Source organism: Somniosus microcephalus, chromosome 1 (assembly GCF_052327205.1).
Source record: "Somniosus microcephalus isolate GS21.2 chromosome 1, FLI_Smic_1.0, whole genome shotgun sequence".
Taxonomy (NCBI): Eukaryota; Metazoa; Chordata; class Chondrichthyes; order Squaliformes; family Somniosidae; genus Somniosus; species Somniosus microcephalus.
Genome location: NC_140987.1, coordinates 393,903,564 through 393,922,325, shown reverse-complemented (window position 1 = coordinate 393,922,325; position 18,762 = coordinate 393,903,564). Strand labels below are relative to the sequence as shown.

At 44.9% G+C, this 18,762-nt stretch overlaps 1 protein-coding gene across 2 annotated transcripts in view; it reads left to right on the top strand.

The window, feature by feature from the left end:
- Positions 1-208: 208 nt before the first annotated feature.
- LOC147125109 (protein eva-1 homolog C) overlaps positions 209-18,762 on the top strand; it is a 38,125-nt gene continuing 19,571 nt past the window's right edge. The window contains exons 1-4 of one of the 2 annotated variants that reach the window (XM_085997471.1): positions 209-617; positions 8,144-8,343; positions 10,200-10,323; positions 17,156-17,308. In XM_085997471.1, coding sequence (XP_085853597.1) covers positions 515-617; positions 8,144-8,343; positions 10,200-10,323; positions 17,156-17,308 — 580 coding nt within the window. In that variant the 5' untranslated portion in view covers positions 209-514. The remainder of the gene's footprint in view (positions 618-8,143; positions 8,344-10,199; positions 10,324-17,155; positions 17,309-18,762) is intronic. The other variant, XM_085997482.1, reaches the window with a different exon arrangement.

Genomic DNA, 18,762 nt, shown 5'->3' with positions numbered 1-18,762 from the left:
TCTCTCCATGTGGAATCAGCCAGGGTTCCTGCTTTTTATCGTTATATAGTGGCTCTTGCTAGAAAATGTGAAGTGTGGACATTTGTGAGGAGGGAATAGGGCTCAGCTGTTATGCTCTTTCTGGTTGAACAGCCTGCCAACGCTCACTATCACATGTGCAGAATAGCCACTCGGACAGGATACTTGAGGACTGCCTTTGTGCACTGAACAATATCCCAGTGAGAAGCAGAGCCTTCAGGAAAGGGTTGCATTGAATTTGTTTGCATGATTGCCTTGTGACAGTGTTTACCAACAGCTGCCATTATCTAATATGTGACAAAAAGTCGGTGTCGAGTCCTGCGTACCAGCCCACAGTCAGCCTTTGCCGTAGGAAGCTGCCAACTCATCAGTTTACCAGTGAAAGCATCACAGCTGCCGGGAGCCTGACACCAAAGATGATAGAAAAACTGAAATGATTATTCACCCATTAGAATGAAAATATACAAGCTTGCAGAAGTCTTCTCAAGTCTTCAATATGATTACATTGAAAGAGTTTAAATGTCAAGTGGGATTCTCATTTGTCGCACTGTTTTGGTTTTATCTCTGGGCTCAGTTTGAAGCTGCTCCGGATTTCTCGGGTAAGTGCTTGCTTGCAAACATGAAAACTAAAATTGTGTTTGGTTGTGTACAATTCTTTTTAGTTTTTACACTAGATAAGTTTGTGATCTTCAGCCTTGAAAAGAGATGTATCAGAGGGGCCTCATAGAGGTCAATAACATAGTTAACAAGATAGTGAAAGTACACCCAATACTTCACGGTTGAGAAGGGAAAGTTTAGGATTGATGTCCGGATTCCTAAACTTTATATAAAAGGGTGAACAGCAGCTAGAAAGAGCTGCCAGAAAGGGTGGTTGACACCAGGACACTGGGCTCATCTACATAGATACATAGAAACATAGAAGATAGGAGCAGGAGTAGGCCATTCGGCCCCTCGAGCTTGTTCGGTCATTTAATGAGATCATGGCTGATCATCCAAATTCAGTACCCTGTCCCTGCTTTCTCCCCATATCCCTTGATCCCTTTAGCCTTAAGAAATATATCTAACTCCTTCTTGAATATAACTCCTTCTAACAAACAGCTAGATGCTGTAATGGGAAGACAGTGAGATCCCTTGAGTTGAAAGACCTTCTTCATCCGAAACTGTCTGATGAATTTTGTGGTTTGTTAGAGTACAGTTTGTGGTTTGGTAGTCTACAATTAGTCTACAATGTAGACTAATAAGGAAAAGTCAATATTGCCCTGGTGACATTGTAGCATAAGACTACTTTCCCAAGTTCAAAAATCCGTGTGAATAGCTCAAAGTTGTGATTTTTTTAACATTGGGTGCTTGCATTCAGTGATGTATCACATCATGCAGGTTCTTCAGCACCAAGTAACTGAAGTTATCATTTTCTGAGCCAGGGCACTCAAATGAGCACAAGGAGGCCAGCTATACACACATTTTGTGTTAGTGCGGTGTATCACTTGGGTGTGAACTGAGAGCATTTCACATTTTAGAAAATGTGTGTCGGCACCACAGTTGAGTCTGATCCTGTACACTTCCTGTGTCTACATATGCGCACTCTCAGGTGGGGAGGGGAGGGGGGAGGGACTCTGGATAAAGAAATGTGTCAGGATTTTCTGCTCCTGCACTCACCAGCCCACGACTTTCCACCAATTCATTTAAATGCGAGGAGGTTTTTTGGTTGCTGAAGTGGAAAATCCGGCCAAGGAGTGAGAACCCTGACTGATTTTCTTCTCTTTAGTCCTGGGACACTGAGGCTATTAGTAGCAACACCATTGTTACCAAGCTGAGATCAGCTAACAGAGCTACTGGGAAGCTGATCCTTATGTTCTTCAGATTAGAGTTTCCCCCCATACAATTCCATGATTTTACTTTGTATTCTTTAACATTAGGAACTCATTACCGAGGGTTCAATACAGACATGCTTCTTCCCACCCAAAACACTAAACAAAAGTCTCCTTTCACAACTCTCCCTAGACTGAAAAACAAAGCAGTACAGTGATGACTTGAGAATCTGATCACAAATACTGTAGGCAATCTGCTGCATTATTCCCTTCAACTCGAAATCTCTAAACGCTGAATCAATGTAAAGATTAAATGAAAATGGGGAAGGGGGAATTTTGTGGAAAAATGAATATATCGGGATAAAATTTACAGCCGGGAAATTCCTTGGAGTTGATTCCCTGGCTCATCAGCTTGTTGGATGGTCCTCTTCATATGCTGCTAACAGTAGCGCTCCCCATTGCAGAGCAAAGTTACGCAAGAGGCCGCAAACCACCACTATTCCCGAAATCTGGTGGGGCTGTGGTACAGGATCTGACTGTCTGGTCCAAGTAGCAGAATTGTTGTTTCAGCATCCCTATGGACTGCTCTAGAAGTGCTCAATCATGATTGGGTGTTATATCTGATCTCCGCAGGTGTCCATGGGTTTCTGAGTCCGGTCATCAGCCAAGTCTGCAGAGGATATCCCTTGTCTCCGAACAGCCAGCTTGTGAGGTGTTGCTCCTTGTCAAAGAGAGGGGGAATGCTGGACTGTTGCAGGATGTAGGCATCGTGGGAACTGCCTGGAAAGCAGGCACACACCTGCATAAACCGCTGCCTGTGGTCACAGACCAGCTGGACATTAAGGGAGTGAAACCCTATGCAAATCATGAAGGGCCCAGGCTTATTGGCAGGAGTGCTGATGGCCATGTGTGCAGTCGATGGCACCCTGCACTTTTGGGAATCCTACAATGGTTGCAAACCCCACAGCTCATTCCTGTTAGCTCCTGTTGAGTCCATTGGGGAATATGATAAAATCATTAGTCCTGGAAGACAGGGAGTTTGTGACCTTCTTGATACAAGCATTCACTACAGCCTGACTGATGTTACAAATGTCTTCAGCTGTAGCCTGAAATGACCCTAAAGTACAGGTTGCACAGCCCCTGGAGGGAGAGTCAGCCTCATGATGGGCAGATCTCATTTGAGAACCTGGATTAGATAGTTGGTAATGAGTAAAACTGGTATGTGCGAATGGATGTTTCAAAAATGCCTTGCATAGGTCCTTCCACCATGCTGAAGGCAGATGTCTTTTAGTTAATGAAAAAACTCTGAGGCTTGTGATGACAACTGCACCTGGAAGTTGGGTATCAGAACTTGCGTTCAAATATCCATTTTTTGGTGCCTACCATGATTAAGTTTCAGAGACCAGGCAGTTGCCATTGAAGCTCCAAATCTCCAGCTGCTGTGATGACCATTTAGTGGGATATGGTCTGTGCCTATACTGTGGATGGTGGCAATACATTTAATCATTTCATGGTGAATTGCGTAACTAATGAGGAGCTTGTGTTATCTGCGATCTGCAGTAAAGGCTTAAGCCCACACTTTTCAGTTGTTGAGTGACCATCTACTGACTGTCCTCCTTTGGGAGTGTGAATGACGTCTGTGAATAATTCTGCAGATGATATTACACCGGAGAACTGAGGACTATTAGCACCTGACCTTTCAGGCAGAATTTGCACCAGGCTTGGGGTATTGTACAAAGCAATACAGACCATAAGATCCCAGGTCCAATTTCCAATCTAGCAGCTGTTGTTAGGCAGTACAGAGTCCAACATTTTCCTCAGTGACCCTGGACAGGGAAGGGAACTTCAGCCAGGATTCCAGCTTCTCATTGGAAAGTGCACATATATGGACATCAAGTGAGGACAAAATTGGGTTTAACTGTATTGCACTCAATGATTGAATAGTCTGCTATCACTCACTGCTAGAGTTCGTACTTTAAGAATGGCCATTTGAGCCAGTTACTGGAGGGCTGCCAGTGGCTAGGGAACTCTACACCAGTTTTCAAAAACTGTTCAATAAAGGGCCAAATAAGAGGGAAATTGCAAAGAGCTAAGGTCATGGTACTAAAGATAAAGTGATAGCATTGATAGCGAAATAACTGACACAGAAAGCAGAGAGTAGGAGTAAATGCACATTTCTTGAATTGACAAATAAATGTTGGGACCTATCTTGTTGTTCATTTACATTAATGATCTGGTTAGAGATATAGGGGGAATTATGTCAAAAACTGCTTAAAATACAAAATCATGCAGCACAGAGAACTTTGTGGAAGAATACCTGAGACTAACAGAAAAATATAGACAGCTTATATAGGCAGAAATTTAGCAAATTCCATTAAATGTGAAGAAGCACATTTTGGAAAAAAAGAACAGTGAATAGAAATATACCAAACAGTAATATTCTCAATGGAGTGGAGAAACAGAGAAATCCAGGATGCAGATAATCAGATCTTTAAAAAAGCATCACAAGAGGAAATAACATAAATAAGATTCTCGGCTCGATATATAGGGGTGTTAAAATAAAACAAAGAGGTACTGATGAATCTGTCAAAGATGTTGATTAGGCTCCAGCTGAAATACTGGGGGCGGGGTAACTTTGAGCACCCCATTATAGAAAGGATAGTGGAGCCATGGAAACTACTCAACATTGATTCACTAGGATGAAACCAGGAGTAAGAGGATATAGTTGTGATGCGACACTTAAAAACTAGGACTGCATTCATTGGAGCAGGAGAGGTTTAGGGTACCTAATAGAAGTGTAGTACTAATAGATTAGTACTAGAAGCATAAAAGAGAAGATTAGAAGGAATTTCCAAGGCAAGAAATGGTTAGAATATAGAATACATTGCCCCAAGTGGAAAATGAGTCAATCATAACATTAAAGAAAAAACATCAAAGGGTTTGGGGAAAGAGCAGGTAAAAGGGCTTAAAGTAGTAGCTCTGGCACAGGCACAGGCTGAATGTTCCTCCTATAGTAACATTTCTATGATTATATGAGACTCAGCCTCTTCAAGAGAGGGGAAGAAAGGCGGAAATCAAAAAGAAAGTAACTGGCCTGAGCAAGTATCAGGCTGATGTTACCTGCCCATCAATATCACACACAAGAGACAGATCAGGGCACAAATGTCCATTGTATTGAGGTGGCTGGCACGGCAGTGTGTGTTTGCCTGGGAACAACACATGCCAGCTGCAGCTGCTGGGGGAATGAAAAACAAACATTGTGCAGAGGACGATGAGCGCTTTCTCCAGTGGGCTATTGGTTTCCATAGAAATGCTACGAATGTGCTCTACACTCATCTGATGATATTTCCATATCCTGTTGATATAGAATTTTCTTTATTACTATTCTACATGTCACAAAAATGATCTAGGGCCAAGGGAGTAGAAGCTTTGAGATGCATTTCAAGTGTACAGTAGTTAAGTATACATTTTGTTTTAATTCATAGTTTTGTTTTTTAAAGGCCATAATTTATCATTCATGTTCTGTTAAGTAAAAATATTTTCTATACTGGAAAAAACAGGCCCCTCAGTATCTACAAGAAAAGGATAGATTGTTTTGGGTAAAGATGATATTCTACTGAGGAATCACATCTGAAACATTAACCTGTCTTCTCTTTCAGATGCCACCTCACCTGCTGTCCATTTCCAGCATTTTCCGTTTTTATTTCATAGTTGCAGCATTCATGGTCTTTTGTTTTGGTTTGGCCTGTTCAGTGTTTAAGTAAAAGTAATGTAATATACAAGAATATTGTAAATCAGTATGTTTAAGTTCAAGTAATAAATGTACAAGAATATTGTAAATCAGTATGAATTTTCTTTTAGGAAAATCTCTCTTCCTGCAGTTAACTTTATTATAACTACAGGCTACTACAACAACAACAACGTGTATTTAAGTAACACTGCTTAAGTAAAAGAATGTCTCAGAGTATTTCATAAGGGGAGAGTTGAGCACCAAGCAGGAATGGAATTTGTGGAGAGGGCGTGGCTGAAAAGACAGGTTTTCGAAGAGAGGTAGGGAGGGAATTTCAGATGGGAGAGGCATAGATGCTGAAACGTGAGCCTCTGATGCGAATCAAGCAGTAATCTGGATTCAGAGGAGCAAAGGGAGTGAGCTTGGAGGCCTGGTTAAAGAAGATCCCCGAGGTAGCATGGGGCAAGACCATGGAGGAATTTTAGAACCTGGAAGAGGATCTTTTGTTCGGAGCAGTGAGCTGATGCTGATAGGTTGATGGGTGTGTGGGGTTTTGTGTGGGAGAGGATTCAGGTTGCAAAGTTCTAGAGTCGCTGAGGTTTTTGAAGGGTGGAGGCAGGAAAAATGGCAATTTGAGAAATCGATCCTCAAGGTGATGAAAGTGCGGATTTTTTTTCAACAGTGTGTGGGGGGAGGGGGGGAGGGGGAGGGGGTGGTGAGGCACATGGGCAAGACTCTGGAGGTGAAAGGAAGATTTTTTTGGTGATGGATTGGATGGAATTGAAAGCCCACTCAGCTCAGGGTTGAACAGAACATCGAGCTCGTCTCTAACAGGTTCAGCCTGCATGAGCAGTCATAAAGATTGATGGCGTCAAAGCCAGAGGTGCTGGAGAGAACTGACACAATGGCTCCATCTTTGCCAATAATGAGCTGTAAGAAATCTTGGCCTGGAACTTCCGCTAGGTTGCGCTGGTTTTCAAGCGCAATTCGTCCAAAATCGGCCAAACTAGTGCAAAAGATCGTGGAATTTCTAGCGCAAATTACGTCCAGTGCAAATCGAGTTTCCACAGTCTTTTGCGCTACTTAAAAAACATCGCGCTCTAAGCCGGCCCCGCCCACAAAACTGGCCACATTCCCAGATCGAATTAATCTCCATGGCGAGTATCCTCTAATTGCACATGTTTGTAGCCCTTTGAGGAGGCTCTTAAAATGAAGCTTCTTTTTAGGCACAAGGACACTAATAGGCATGTTATAAGAGCTTTTAAATACTATTTTAAAAAATTTACTAAGATACTAACATACAATGTGACTAGTAAATGGTTTTCTATAGTTTTTTAAAGCATTTTCAGTTATTTATAATCAGGTTACTCACAGGTGGCGGACTAGACACTGATTAAAAAAGCTTATTTTTTGTAATAAACCCATTTTCAGCTGTATTAATAAAACTGCACCAGGTTAGCACTCTTAGATATATCTAGGAATATTTTTTAATGCAAATTTTTTTTAAAGTTCTAAAACACTGCCCAATTGCACTGGTTCATGGAAGATTTTATGTTTGGCGATTATGAGTTTGAGTGGAAACTTTAGCAAAAATTCATTTGCAAAACTAGCTCAAATTTGAGTGCAATTTGCGCCAAGATCGCTGATTGCGCCCAAAGCAGAAACTCTTGGCCGACTACAGTACTTAATGGTAGTTGAAGATGGAGCCCAAGAGTTAATGGTGGCGGCAGAAAGTAGGATGCCATCAATGTATATCTGGAAGGTAAATAAGAGGGACCAAGAATGGAGCTTTGGGGCACAATGAAGGTGACCGTGTGGACATGGGAGGAGAAACCATTTGATGAGATGTCATGACAGCACTGGGATATATAAGAATGGAACCATGCGAGTGTGGTACCACAGGGGTGGACCTTGGAAGAGAATGGAGTGGGACTGCCCCAAAGGTGCCAGAGAGGACAAGAAGGAATAGTGAACTATAATTACAGTCATCTCAGATGTAATTAGACTAGTCCTTGGACTAGTCATTGCCTTCACCTCCATGGTACCCTATCTCACTACTGTCTTTGTGTGATGTCAAAGGTAATGGATTCCCCAGCTCTCCTCTAAAATATGTCAGTCACCTGATGAATGTATGCCCTTCCTGCACCCTGGCCGGTATTATATAGACACCCTGATCCTGCCTGAAATGAGCCTGTGTCATAAATGTTGAATGTGGTTGTCATTTTTACAGCCCTGACAGAGCAATGTGGGTAGATGATGATGGCTGCAGGTCTTCAATCAGTAGGTGGCAGAGCTGCCTTTGGTGAAGCTCACTTTTCTTAAACACATCTATTCATTAAACCCAATATTAGTTTATAAGTGAGGTAGAGTTGTTTACAAATTGATTTGATGTATGTACAAAGATGCACGTGGTGCAATTGGGGGAAGTTCGGGTAAGTAAGGTTTAAGCTGGGCTACTGACAGGAATTAATTATATTATGAGGCAGACTGATTTTGCGAAATAACTGTGTTTTACGACCTGCTTATTTCACAGGTTCAAGGATAGGACATTCTCTCAGTCCTTCAGTAACCTCTTTTCATTATCTAGGCTACCTTCTGAAGATTCTGCGGAACCACACAGTGCATGCTTGTGACGGGGATCGGCTCTCAGTAAGATGTCCACCTCAGACATCCATTAGCATTCTGTCTGCTTTCTATGGACGCCGTGTGCCCAGTGAACACCTGTGTCCCAGTACAAGGAACACTTCAGCTGAAAGCACCAACTGTGCTGCCCTCACTGCTATACCGGTGGGTAATGCAACTTTCAGCCAGGTTGAAAATGCAAGTTAACCTCTTAAAAACACAATTTCTAAATTTGTGGATGACACCAAATTGGGGGGGATAGTCAATTCTGAGGAGGACTGCAACAAATTACAGGAGGACATTAATAAACTTGTAGAATGGGTATATAATTGGCAAATGAATTTCAACACAGATAAGTGAGTTTTTACAGTTTGGCAAGAAAATTAAGGAGGTCACATATTACTTGGAAATAAGAATCTAAATGGGGTAGAGGAACAAAGGGAGCCCAAATACACAAATCACTAAAAGTTGCAAAGCAGGTTAATGCCATAAAAAAAGCAAACCAAGCACTCGGGTTTATTTCTAGAGGGTTAGAATTGAAAAGTAGTGAAGTTACGTTAAACTTGTGTTCTGATGAAGGGTCCCAGACCTGAAACTCTGTTTCTCTCTCCACGGATGCTGCCTGGCCTGCTGAGTATTTCCAGCATTTTCTGTTGTTATTTGTATCAAACCTTGGTTAGACCACACTTGGAGTACTGTGTAGAGTTCTGGTCGCCATATTGTAAAAAGGAGGCACTGGAGAGGGTGCAAAAAAGATTTACAAGGATAATACCAGAAATGCGAGTTTATACCTAATAGGAAAGAATGAACAGGCCGGATCTCTTTTCTCTTGAAAATAGAAGGCTGAGGGGTGACATTATAGAGGTCTTTAAAATCATGAAAGGTTTTGATAGAGTGGTGAGAATGTGGAACTCGCTACCACAGGGAGTGGTTGAGGTGAGTAGTATAGATGTATTTAAGGGGCAGCTAGATAAGCATACGAGGGAGAAGGGAATAGAGGGTGATAGAGTTAGATGAGGAAGGAGGCTCGAGTGACGCGTAAACGCCAACATGGACTGGTTGGGCCGAATGGCCTGTTTCTGTGCTGTATATCCTATGTAATCCTATGTAATTCTATGTAAAACAAATCACCTGGGCACAACTTAACTCTAACAGTTTCTGCATTAAACTGTAACAGTGAAAAGATGTCATTTACATAGTTTATGTTGTAATATTCTTTCTTTAAAAAGGACAGATTTGTTTGTTCATAGGAGCCATGCCCAAAACGAGTGGCAAGTAAATGGAGTGATTGCTCCAGACGCCAAGCTACGCTGAGAATCACAGCCTGACAAATTCCGATGCTGAGTCGTCCCGCAAGTAGATACTGGGAGGTGGTGGTAGGCGGGGGGTGTTGAAGCTGAGAAGGTCGAGCCCGGGCTGGCACCGACTTGCAATGTTTTTGAGGAGCACTTCTGTTCCTTCTGGTGCCACAGAAATAGGCAGAATCTCCTTTATCCTTTTCTTTACTGGAGTCCTTGGCCTTTGGTGCCATCGCTCATCAAGGCCAAGAGATCACACATATACGTACCTGGGCAAAATGCACAATACAGTATCAGGCAGCAAGGTGCCCCTTGGGTAATGGAAATATGTGTTTATTAAATAATATCTTATACTAACTGATATTGTTTCAGCAATGTTTAGCCAGCACTAAACACAGAAACCTCTGGTGCATAAGATAGTTTTGCTATAAGGCATATTGTATTAAAAAATATTTTGTTATGCATTGGCTCAACTGTAGCAACTTGCTGAGAAATCACAATATGTGCAGAATACCTCTAGGGGTTCCAGGCATATACTGTAACAGGGAAACCCCGAGAACATATGTTTCACTGATGTGGCCTGATTCAGGTGGGACCTTTCTGGGAAAAAATAAAATTGAGGAAGTGCTATTTACAGCACTCCATTTGGCAGTTTAGTGCATCATGATCAGATTTGTTTCCCCATGTCCCTTGGATGGTAAACACTATTTGTCCTTTTTACAGAAAGTATTTGACGAATGTCAGGACCAGCGCACCTGCCAGTTTTCAGTCAACAGCCGGGTTTTTGGACTCGATCCCTGTCCTGGGACCAACAAATATCTGATTGTTTCATTTAAGTGCAAACCTGGTAAGTACAAAACAAATCCATGGGTTATAGCAAGTAACACAAATCTCTCTGATTTCTCCCACAGCTCCATCCTAGCTCCTGGTGCCATATTCACAATGTGTATGTGAGAGGCGGGGAAGTTTGCTTACAAGAATTATTGCCGTCATAAAATAAAATATTAGCAAGCATGTGGTTTGAGATTGCACATCAGAGAGAGTCTAGCTATGAATATTAGAGAGTCCCGATTTCAAGTGCTATTACCCTGTATCCCTATTCCTACTCTAGGAATATCCCAAGTCAGTTGAATTTACTATACCTATATGCCTAGAATTTCTGCAAGGGTTCTCTCAATCAACCACCATTACTTCGGCAGAAAAGCATTGGAAACCCTGGAGAAACGACTTAAATGGAAATTCTACCCCATTATGTTTTCATCCAGTAAAAAAGCCTCCAGAGTCTCCCACAAGTCTCTCCTTGGCCTTCTCTTCTTCCCTATCTACATGCATCTCCTTAACAACAGCATTTGGAGGCAAGGATCAGTTTTTCCATCTGCACTGATGACACCCAGTTCTACCTCTCCACCAAAATAACAACAGAAAATGCTGGAAAAACTCAGTAGGCCAGGCAACATCCGTGGAGAGGAAATAGAGTCAACGTTTCGGGTTGAAACCCTTTGTCAAGACTAAAGAAGCACAGGAAATGAAATAGATTGAGAGGCCAGGCTGGGAGAGAACAAAAAAGAAGTGAAGAGACATTAAGAGGTATTCAAACGAGACGAGATGGTGATAGGACAAGTGGAGACAAAAGACGGCTCAGATTAGGTGTGAAATGCGCTGGCAGAATGGGAGACAGCTGCCATGTGGGAGAGAGAAAAAAAAAGAAAGTGGGGGGGGGGGGGGGGAAGGGCCAAAACAAAGGTGTGGATAAAAAATATAAGTAAAAATGTAATAGGGGCCGAGGTTATGATCTGAAATTGTTGAACTCGATATTGAGTCCGGAAGGCTGTAAAGTGCCTAATCGGAAGATGAGGTGCTGTTCCTCGAGTTTGCGGTGAGCTTCCATGGAACAATGCAAGAGGCCAAAGACGGTGAGGTCCGAGTGGGAATGGGGCGGTGAATTAAAATGACAGGCGACCGGAAGCTCAGGGTCACTCTTACAAACTGAACGGAGGTGTTTCGCAAAGTGGTCACCCAATCTGCGTTTGGTCTCCCCAATGCAGAGAGGATCACATCGTGAGCAGCGAATACAGTATACTGGATTGCAAGAAGTACAAGTAAATCGCTGTTTCACCTGGAAGGGGTGTTTGGGGCCCTGGACAGTGGGAAGGGGGGAGGTGTTGCACGGGAAGGTGCCAGGCGAAGGGGAAGGGGTGCTGGGGCTGATAGAGGAGTGGACTAGGGTGTCTCGGAGGGAGCGGTCCCTACGGAATGCTGAAAGGGGAGGGGAGGGGAAGATGCGTTTGGTGGTGGGATCACTTTGGAGGTGGCGGAAATGGTGGAGGATGATATGTTGAATGTGGAGGTTGGTGGGGTGAAAGGTGAGGACAAGGGGAACCCTATCGTGGTTCCGGGAGGGAGGGGCAAGGGTGAGGGCAGAAGTGCGGGAGATAGAACGGACACGGTCGAGGGCCATGTCAACCACGGTAGAGGGGAATCCTCGGTTGAGGAAAAAGGAAGACATGTCGGAAGCACTGGTGTGGTAGGTGGCATCGTCGGAGCAGATGCGGCGGAGACGAAGAAACTGAGAGAATGGAATAGAGTCCTTACAGGAGGCGGAGTGGGAGGAAGTGTAGTCCGGGTAGCTGTGGGAGTCAGTGGGCTTGTAGTGAATGTTGGTCAATAACCTATCCCCAGAGATGGAGACGGAGAAGTCGAGGAAGGGAAGGGAAGAGTCAGAGATGGACCATGTGAAGGTGAGGGAAGGGTGGAAATTGGAGGCAAAGTGAATGAAATTGTCTAGTTCAGGGCGAGAGCAGGAAACGGCACCGATACAAGCATCAATGTATCGGAAAAAGAGGTGAGGGAGGGGACCTGAGTAGGACTGGAACAAAGAGTGTTCCACATATCCCACGAAAAGGCAGGCATAGCTAAGACCCATGCGGGTACCCATAGCAACACCTTTGATTTGGAGGAAATGAATGGAGTCAAAGGAGAAGTTGTTCAATGTGAGAACAAGTTCAGCCAGGCGGAGGAGCCTGGTGGTGGATGGGGACTGGTCGGGCCTCTGTTCAAGGAAGAAGCGGAGCGCCCCCAGGCCATCCTGGTGGGCGATGGAGGTGTAGAGGAATTGTACGTCCATGGTGAAAAGGAAGTGGTTGGGGCCAGGAAACTGGAAACTGTTAAAGTGGCGGAGTGCATCCGAAGAGTCGCGGATGTAGGCGGGAAGAGACTGGACAAGGGGAGAAAAGATAGAGTTGAGATAGGAAGAAATAAGTTCCGTGAGGCAAGAACAGGCTGAAACGATGGGTCTACCAGGGCAGTCCTGTTTGTGGATCTTGGGAAGGAGGTAGAAGCGGGCTGTGCGGGGTTGGGGAACTATGAGGTTGGTGGCCGCGGGGGGAAGATCTCCAGAGGAGATGAGGTCAGTGACAGTCTTGGAAACAGTGGTTTGATGTTCGGTAGTGGGGTCATGGTCCAGGTGGAGGTAGGAGGAGGTGTCAGAGAGTTGGTGTTCGGCTTCCGCCAGGTAGAGGTCAGTTCGCCAAACAACAACAGCACCACCCTTGTCAGCAGGTTTAATGACAATGTCAGGGTTGGATCTAAGAGAATGGAGTGCTGCAAGTTCAGAGGGATTCCTGGGATATGTGGAACACATTTCGTGGGATATGTGAAACACTCTTTTTTCCAGTCCTACTCGGGTCCCCTCCCTCACCTCTTTTTCTGATACATTGATGACTGTATCGGTGCCGTTTCCTGCTCTCGCCCTGAACTAGACAATTTCATTCACTTTACCTCCAATTTCCACCCTTCCCTCACCTTCACATGGTCCATCTCTGACTCTTCCCTTCCCTTCCTTGACTTCTCCGTCTCCATCTCTGGGGATAGGTTATTGACCAACATTCACTACAAGCCCACTGACTTCCACAGCTACCTGGACTACACTTCCTCCCACCCTGCCTCCTGTAAGGACTCTATTCCATTCTCCCAGTTTTTCCGCCTCCGCCGCATCTGCTCCGACGATGCCACCTACCACACCAGTGCTTCCGATATGTCTTCCTTTTTCCTCAACCGAGGATTCCCCTCTACCATGGTTGACACGGCCCTCGACCGTGTCCGTTCTATCTCCCGCACTTCTGCCCTCACCCTTGCCCCTCCCTCCTGGAAACACGATAGGGTTCCCTTGTCCTCACCTTTCACCCCACCAACCTCCACATTCAACGGATCATCCTCCGCCATTTCCGCCACCTCCAAAGTGATCCCACCACCAAACGCATCTTCCCCTCCCCTCCCCTTTCAGCATTCTGTAGGGACCGCTCCCTCCGAGACACCCTAGTCCACTCCTCTATCACCCCCAGCACCCCTTCCCCTTCGCCTGGCACCTTCCCGTGCAAGCGCAGGAGATGTAACACCTGCCCTTATACCTCCCCCCTTCCCACTGTCCAGGGCCCCAAACACCCCTTCCAGGTGAAACAGCGATTTACTTGTACTTCTTGCAATCTAGTATACTGTATTCGCTGCTCACGATGTGGTCCCCTCTGCATTGGGGAGACCAAACGCAGATTGGGTGACCGCTTTGCGGAACACCTCCGTTCAGTTCGTAAGGATAACCCCGAGCTTCCGGTCGCTTGTCATTTTAATTCACCGCCCCATTCCCACTTGGACCTCATCGTCCTCGGCCTCTTGCATTGTTCCATGGAAGCTCACCGTAAACTCGAGGAACAGCACCTCATCTTCCGATTAGGCACTTTACAGCCTTCCGGACTCAATATCGAGTTCAACAATTTCAGATCATAACCTCGGCCCCTATTACATTTTTACTTATATTTTTTATCCACACCTTTGTTTTGGCCCTTTCCCCCCCCCCCCCTTTCTTTTTTTTCTCTCTCCCACATGGCAGCTGTCTCCCATTCTGCCAGCGCATTTCACACCTAATCTAGAGCCGTCTTTTGTCTCCACTAGTCCTATCACCATCTCGTCTCGTTTGAATACCTCTTAATGTCTCTTCACTTCTCTTTTGTTCTCTCCCAGCCTGGCCTCTTAATCTATTTCATTTCCTGTGCTTCTTTAGTCTTGACAAAGGGTTTCGACCCGAAACGTTGACTCTATTTTCTCTCCACGGATGTTGCCTGGCCTGCTGAGTTTTTCCAGCATTTTCTGTTGTTATTTCGGATTTCCAGCATCTGCAGTATTTTGCTATCTACCTCTCCACCACCTTTCTTGACCTTTTGACTGCCTCTGTCCTGTCAGACTGCTTGTTTAACAGCATGTCTTGGGTGAGCCATAATTTCCTTCATCTTAACATTGGGAAAACCGAAGCCATCGTCTTCAGGCTCTGCCACAAACTCGGCTTCCTTGCCTCTGACTCCATTTCCCTCCCCTGCTACTTTCTCAGGTTGGCCCATACTTTTTGCAACTTTGGCACCCTGTTCAATCCTGAGCTGAACTTTAAATCTAACATCTTATCCATCACCAAGACGACTTTTTCCCCCAACGGGTTGATACCCCGCTGTGAACCCGCCACCACACGCCTTTCCCTGATGTAGGGTCTGTCAGCGCTGAGCAGACCTGACACACAGTGGTGGGTTCACAGCAGGGGACCCAATCCTGGTAATTAGTGACTTATTTAGAGCCACTTAAGAATGAATTTCAGCTCACCTTCTGCATTTCACAGCTCGCCCACGGGGTCCACGCTGGTCGTGGACCACGTCTGTCAAGCTGAGGCGGGAGGTCAGTGGGCATTGAATCAGCTGTTGAGTTGACAGCTTCAAATGTAAAGTAAACGCTCCCACCTTACAGAGATATCATCCCTTAGCCACAAACTCTTCCTCACTGCATTCCCACAACAGATCCACCATGCTGCAAGTCTTTACACAAGTCTCCATCCAGTCTGACCTCATTACCTCTCTCACATTGACAGATCATTTCTGTCATCTCTACTTCACCTGCCATCTATTCCACCAGCATGGGTGCTCTTGAAACTCTCTCACCTTGGTCCTTAGAATCCCACCATGATCAGCTCCAACACCAGCAGCACCAACAACAACACCAACCTTCTCTGCAATCACCTGATGCTGCACAGGACACAGGGCATCAGCACCCGACCACATTGCTGCCCGGGAGGCCAAGGATGGCCTCACCATGGATAGATTTACTTCACTTGACGCTGTACACCCTGGCTGCCACATGATGCGCCAGGTTGGCACCACCCCACACCAACACCATAAAGCATCCCTTACAATGCCCAAGCCATTTCTTTCACACTCATCACCATTGCGGGGGGTGGGGGGGGGGGTGGGGGGGATACCGTTGTGTCTCACCATTCACTGCAACTCACTAAGCCACTTCCAAAGGTGCATACAAATCTGTCCAAAAACGCAAAGTGTTGAAAATAAAGGTTTCAATGTTTGACATCACATTAACAGAAATTTTACATGAACATTGGATAAAACACCCAAGTGTGTTGTGAGTTGGTATGATTGCACTAGGATGAGGGTGAGTGTGAGGGGTGGCTAGTGAGATGGGGATGTGATAATGTAGATAGAGAGGGATGGGTGGAGGTGCAAGGTAAGTTGGTGTGAGCAAAGATGTACAGGAGTAGGGTAGGGAAGGCAGAGTGATGAGGATGTGATGAGAGGCACAGCAGGATGAGGTTCAGTGTGGCTTTGTACTAATGTTTCGTGATCTACTGAGATCATTGCAACATTTGCAGCACTGCACCCAAGTCCTCCTGACCACATCCCTGCTTGTGCCCTCCTGTGCAATGTACAACCAGGCTGCGTTGATCTCCTGGGGAGGTCTCTTCCACCCATGGGAAAGGAAGAGGACCTCCCTGCGTGCTGTGACTCCCTCCATAAGCATATGGAGGGAGTCATGGGAGAGCCTGGGTGCAGCCCTGCACCTCTGTGCAGTGCTTGTCAGTGTTTGCAGCACCTCAATGCTGTAGAACACTGACAGCACAAATGTCAAAAGAAAGTTGGCCATGGTCCCTTTAAGGAAACCGGCTGATGATATGCCATCAAATGATGTCACCAGATCCAGTTCCTCTAATTGGCTCGGAAATGCATTGGGCGGGCATTCTTGTGAACTGGGCCAATTAAGTACTTTTTGAATTGTAGTTGCTGTTGTAATGTAGGAAATGTGGCAGCCAATTTGCGTACAGCAAGCTCCCACAAACAACAATGTGATAATGACCAGATAATCTGCTTTAGTGATGTTGATTGAGGGATAAATATTGGCCAGACTATTCCTTCATATATTCTCACTATTCAATGCTGTATGTTACCGTTAACAGACAATATTCCTTCCCCAGCCTAAGCGTCAGAAGAAGAATTCTGTCCTATGGAGTATTTGACCATTTCGGTCTATAGCCTTCAATGCTGTTCCCAGCCAGATATTCAGTGCTGCTCCCTTTGGAAGGAATTACTCAACTCAATAACTCAGCATTAACTTAGATTCCATTCCACATATTCCCCATTTATTTGGGGAAAATAGTTTCTTAACAAGAATTTGAAGCTGCATCTGCTAAATTATTATCCAGTTGGCAGTGCAGATCTTTTAAGATTCACAAAGTTATTTCAGTGCACTTATCAGTCAGATTCCCACCACCACTGCAATGAAAATGAACTTAGATTGCTTACAGAACATGTTAGGATCTATAATATTATTGTGCTAACTTTAATGTGTGCATATTACAGATGGACACAAAAGCAAACTTGTGTGTGAGAATGAGAAACTACGTCTCCAGTGTAAGAACCAAACCATCCTTGTCATTTACGCTGCAAGTTTTGGACAAGACCTCCATGGAAATATGGAATGCCCCTCAGTGAACAGCACTACGCCAGATATCGGTGAGCCTATAGCTAGGGCTTCCAAATTTGCTGAGTGTTTCCAGCACTTTCTGTTTTTCTTTCAGATTTCCAGCATCTGCAGTATTTTAGTTTTTATTTCAATCCTGTTGTCATACAAGCACTTTCTAGCAAAGGTTACTGAATAATCATCAGGAGCAAGAACCCCTGTGGTTTCTGCACCCCCCCCCCCTCTCCTTAGCCCTATTACCACCCTTGCTGAGATCAGTTAGCTCAGCACAGACTGGGTGCTGAGTTATTATCTTAATGGCAAGAAACTGGAAAGTACTGAAGTACAAAGGGATCTGGGGGTCCTGGTGCACGAAACTCAAAAGGTTAGTATGCAGGTGCAGCAAGTGATTAAGAAGGCCAATGGAATGTTGGCTTTCATTGCTAGGGGGATAGAATATAAAAATAGGGAGGTATTGCTTCAGTTGTACAAGGTATTGGTGAGACCGCACCTGGAATACTGCATACAGTTTTGGTGTCCATACTTAAGAAAAGACATACTTGCTCTCGAGTCAGTGCAAAGAAGGTACACTCGGTTAATCCCGGGGATGAGGGGATGGACATATGAGGAGAGGTTGAGTAGATTGGGACTCTACTCATTGGAGTTCAGAAGAATGAGAGGCGATCTTATTGAAACATATAAGATTGTGAAGGGGTTGGATCAGGTGGATGCGGGGAGGATGTTCCCGATGATGGGTGAAACTAGAACTAGGGGGCATAGTCTTAGAATAAGGGACTGCTCTTTCAAAACTGAGATGAGGAGGAACTACTTCACTCAGAGGGCGGTAGGTCCATGGAATATGCTGCCCCAAAAAGCTGTAGAAGCTACATCATTACATAAATTTAAAACAGAAATAGACAGTTTCCTAGAAGTAAAGGGAATTAAGGGTTACGGGGAGCGGGCAGGAATTTGGACATGAGTCTAGGTTCGGAGCGGACATGGCCCTGTGGGTAGCGGAGCGGGCCCAGGGGCCGTGTAGCCTGATCCTGCTCCTATTTCGTGTGTCTAATTCTGTTAGATTCAGGAGATGGTTCTGTGATAGTAGATTGGCGGTTAGGATCAGATCAGCCATGATCTTATTGAATGGCGGAGCGGGCTCGAGGGGCCGATTGGCCTACTCCTGCTCCTATTTCTTATGTTCTTATGTTCTTATGAACCCTTCTGGTCCATGTACCTCAGTGATACACCAGGTGATATATTAACTCACTGAGTCATTGGGGAGCTCACTGTTGTTATTAACTGGTAACTGTTTTTAAACCCTTACCAGTAGTTACACATCCTGCAATTCCTTTATTGTCTCATATCACAGTTGTCGCTCAGAAGTCAGGAGAATGAAACATGTTAAATTAAGTGGAGGGACTTTCATTGATAAATGCTGAAATATTGCAGTAATTTAAAAAGTGTAAAAGGTTTGGCAAGTCTGAATTAGGACAGTGTTCTGTGAAAA